General features: G+C 51.7%; 1 protein-coding gene across 1 annotated transcript; it reads left to right on the top strand.

The window, feature by feature from the left end:
* The first annotated feature begins 507 nt into the window (after positions 1 to 507).
* LOC123366659 lies at positions 508 to 2,472 on the top strand. The gene is made up of 3 exons (XM_045010305.1): positions 508 to 631; positions 998 to 1,390; positions 2,063 to 2,472. The coding sequence occupies exons 2-3, from the start codon at positions 1,126 to 1,128 to the stop codon at positions 2,470 to 2,472; spliced, it is 675 nt and encodes a 224-aa protein (XP_044866240.1). The 5' UTR covers positions 508 to 631; positions 998 to 1,125.
* The last annotated feature ends 1,836 nt before the right edge of the window (positions 2,473 to 4,308 follow it).

The following is a 4,308-nucleotide window of genomic DNA, read 5'->3' as shown; positions in this document are numbered from 1 at the left end:
AACTCCACTTCCTCGTCCACTATGGAAGCAAAATATTTCTGAACACCTACTCAATTTAATGAAACTCTTCACTATATGTCATTTTGTAACTTCCAGTAAGAAGCCCTTAGAGATCATATGGAGAGTCAGCCTTGTTTTTAGAATAAGGCCTTGTTTACACTACAAAGTAGTGTCGACAAAACAGTGAATGCGTACACACTGCAGTGCGACTTCTGGCAGCACAAATGCCCTGTTTTGGCAACAAAATACAACCACCCTGACGAGAGACATAAGTCTTTTTTTCTCTAAATTTTTGTTGACAAAGTGCTTGATTTTATCGCTTTTATTGGCCTCAGGAGATGTCCCATAATGCCCTTCGTGACTGCTGGGGTCAGCAGTTTGAACTCCATTGCCCTGCAGCCAGGTAAACAACCATCCGTCCTTCCCTCTTAGAAGCCCCAGGAATTTTTGAAATTCAGTTTCCTGTTGGCTCTGCATGGAGAGGTCTCATCACATCTTCCCAGGTGACCATGGTGGCTTATTGCAGCAAACGCTCTCCCGCTTGGACCACTGCGGAGCTGCTCAGTATATGGGGAGAGGAGGCTGTGCAGTCCCAGCTGCGCTTGAGCTGCAGGAATTGGGACACCTACAGGTACGTTCATGTGCGGCGGGTATCGTAGGCATGGGTAAGGTGGCCTCTCCCATGCTCTGCCCCCAGGCCAGGCCCCCTCCTGTGGTTCCCAGCACTCTGCCTCGGTTGCCCCAGCCTGGCTGGTCTGCCTCCCACAGGGAGTCCGGGTGTTGGTGCTGCACCGCCCGGAGCACCGGGGCTAGCCACAGCGCCCAGAGCACCGGGGGCCAGGAGCGCTGCCACTGCGGTGCTCTGGGCTCCTGTGGGGGAGGGGGACAGAAAGGGGGGCAGATGGGGAGGGGCGGGGCCTTGGGCACAAGTGAGGGGGCAGGGGTTAGCCTCCTCCAACAGCCTGGTCACCAGCCACCCATGTGTACATTTCTCAAGGCTTGTGCGAAAAGGGGTACGATTGGGACATGTAGCAGTACAGAGTGAAGATAAAGGAGCTGAGGCAGGAGTACCATACGACGAGGGAGGCAAACCGTTGCTCCGGTGCTGCACCTAAGATCTGCTGGATGCTGGATGCTATCCTCGGTGGTGACCCCACATCCATCACCAAGAGCCCCATGGATACTTGGGCGGGCCTGGACGTGGCGAAAAGAGGACCTAATCCAGAGGACACAGTCATTGATGAAAAGGTGGAGTTAGACGACAATGTGGAGCTCCTGTCGGGGTCGCCCTGTGGAGCAGGCAGCCAGGAACGGTTCACCACTCCAGAGGTGTCTAGCCAGTCTCAGCAGTTGCTCTCTGGTGAGCAAGAAGCAGGAAAGGAGATGCCTGGTAAGTGACTGTGGTTTGTGTAGTGCGAAGGTGGGTATAGAAATGTAGAAGGCTGGCTGTGTTTCTGTGAGCTGGATATTTCTCTGTGTAGCTAATCAGTACGGGGAACAGGGTGTGGATGCATGCCGAGATCTCACAGGAATCCTCCAGAGAGATCTCCAGGAAAGTTTCCTGGAGGTACTTTGCAATCCTTTGCTGAAGAGTCCGTGGCAGAGCAGCTTTGTTCCCTCTCCCGTTGTAGGAAACTTTCCCACGCCATTCAGGAATCACTTGTGCAGGGACCAAAGCAGCACACAGGCGAGCGAGCAGCATAGGAAGCAGGGCAGAAGCCACAAGCATGTAGCAGATGTAGCCTTATTTCCCTGCTTACCCACAGTAGTGAGAGATCTGCTAGAATGACCCCCCACCTGTGGAAAAGTGTAGGACAATTTTAGAATTTTTTCCCTAGTTGGCTGCACCACAACCCATGCAGAGTGAGTGTTCTTTTCCCCATGTTGATGGCACCCCCCCCCCAACACTCACCATGCTTTGGGTATTTGCAGAGATGTGTGCTTGCCAAGGGTCAGTTAGAAAGCAATTGTTATGCTGCAAATGGTGTATTTTACTGAAATGTTTCAATGCGGTGCTTGAATTTTAGAATCATGCTTCTGTGCATTTTTCCTTGTGCTTCAGCAGATGTGGCCTTCAGGAACACCCTACACACACTGGCCAAGCGTCTCTGCCAGATAAGAAAGTGCCCAAGACGGAGCAAAGACGACATGTTCTGGGAAGTACTGCACTTCTCCGATGCAGAGAAAAGGGAACGCAAGGACTGGTGGAAAGCTGAAAGGCAGGACAGAAAAGAAAATCATGAGTTTGTTAAGGACGCTTCTGAGTGGATGATTAAAGTAATGGAGGAGCAAATGCAGCTGCTGGAGTCCTTAATAATGCTGCAGCCTGAGCAGATGCATGCCTGCCCTCCCCTGCAGCACATTCAGAACTTTTTTCCATGCCCCGCCCCAAACTTCACCCGCACAGTCCTTTCCGCTTTCCGGGACTTCTTGGTTTCCCCTTCACTCCACCCCCTCAGACAACTTTCATAATGATAGCTGGACCTATGAACTGCTCTGAAAGTCTGCCCTTCCCTGGTACCTCCTTTCCCACCAAGCGTCTTTGTGTGTTTGTTGTTTCTTGTGCAATAAAATCAAAGTTTTTGAATGGTAATTCATCTTTATTTGTTTTCTACAAATTGAGATAGCAGGCACTACCAATACATACACAGGCCATTTATTCATGTACTTGCTGGAATGTCAGGCCCCAAATTTCACCATTGCTTCCTAGGAAAACTACATGTAATTTAACATTGCAGCACTAATCACAGAGATATTCATTACTGGTTCTCATTTTCAAAGTGTTGCCTCAGAGCCTACCTGATTTGAATTGCGCCCTTCTGGGCTCCTCTGATAGCCCTGGTATCTGGCTGCTCAAAATCAGCGCCAAGTGGTCTGCCTCAGCATTCCACCCCTGAGCAAACCTATCACCTTTAGCTTCACAAAGATTATGCAACGTACAACACACAGCTATGACCATGGGAATATTATCCTTATTGAGGCCTAACCTGCACTAAAGGCATTGCCAGAGCACCTTTAATCGGCCAAAGGCATGTTCAACTGTCATCTGGCACCTACTTAGCCTGTTGTTGAACCGCTCCTTACTGCTGTTCAGGTTACCTGTGTAAGGTTTCATGAGCCACGGCTGTAAGAGATATGCCGGGTGTCCCAGGATCACTATGGGCATTTCAACATCCCTCACTGTAATCTGGTTTGGAAAGAAAGTCCCCGCTTGTAGCTCTCTTTACAGGCCAGTGTTCCTGAGGATGTGTGAGTGATGCACTTTCCCAGATCACCCCGCACTGATGTCAGTGAAATGCCCACGGTGATCCACAAGTGCCTACAACACCATGGAGAAGTCCCCTTTCATAGTGATGTACTCTGTCGCAAGATGGTCTAGTGCCAAAATTGGAATATAAGTGCCATCTATCCCCCCTCCACAGTTAGGAAAATCCATTTCTGCAAACCATCCACTATTTCATGCACATTTCCCAGAGTCACGATCCTTCATAGCAGGATGCGATTTATTGCCTGCACACTTGCATTAACACAGCCCCCAGTGATCAACTTCCCAACTCCAAATTGATTTGCAGCTGACTGGTAGCAGTCTGAAGTCACCAGCTTCAGCACAGCAATTGCCATATGCTTCTGTACCAGTAGGGCAGCTCTCATTCTGGTGTCCTTGCACCGCAGTGCTGGGGCAAGCTCTGCACACAGGGCCGTCCTTACCCGTACGCAAAGTACGCAGCTGCGTAGGGCACCAGGAAATGTGGGGCACCAAGTTTCCTGGTGCCCTGCGCAGCTGCGTGCTGCTCCAGCCCCTGCTCTGCCTCTTCCCCATGGCCCCCACCCCTGCTCCACCCCAACCCCGCCTCTTCCCACACCTGCTCTGCCCCAGTCCCACCCCCACTCCACCCCTTCCCTAAAGCCCCCACCCTTCTCCGACTCTTCCCCATGGCCCCTAGCCCCACCTCTACTCCACCCCAGCCCTGCCCCCACTCCTCTGAGGACTGCAGCAGGGCTGGGCCTGTACTCACCAGCAACAGGAAGTGCAGCGGAACTGGCCCCAGCCATGTTGCTGGTGAGTGCTGGGGGGTGGTTCCCCACGCCAGTCCCACCCCACCCCTAGCGGAGGCCTGCCCCCCCTCATGGTTTTCTGCATCCGAAAGTTCTGTTGCCACTGCTCATCAACCCACACCTGCATGACAATACAATACCACCATTCAGGGCCTGTTTCCCAAGCCCAAAAGCAACGGTCTCTGCTATGCAGCTGTTCCATGAATACCAAAAGTAATCTAAAGTTACTCCTATCCATATCACACAGCATGT

Source organism: Mauremys mutica, chromosome 3 (genome assembly GCF_020497125.1).
Source record: "Mauremys mutica isolate MM-2020 ecotype Southern chromosome 3, ASM2049712v1, whole genome shotgun sequence".
NCBI lineage: Eukaryota > Metazoa > Chordata > Testudines > Geoemydidae > Mauremys > Mauremys mutica.
This window is presented reverse-complemented; position numbering and strand designations above follow the sequence as displayed.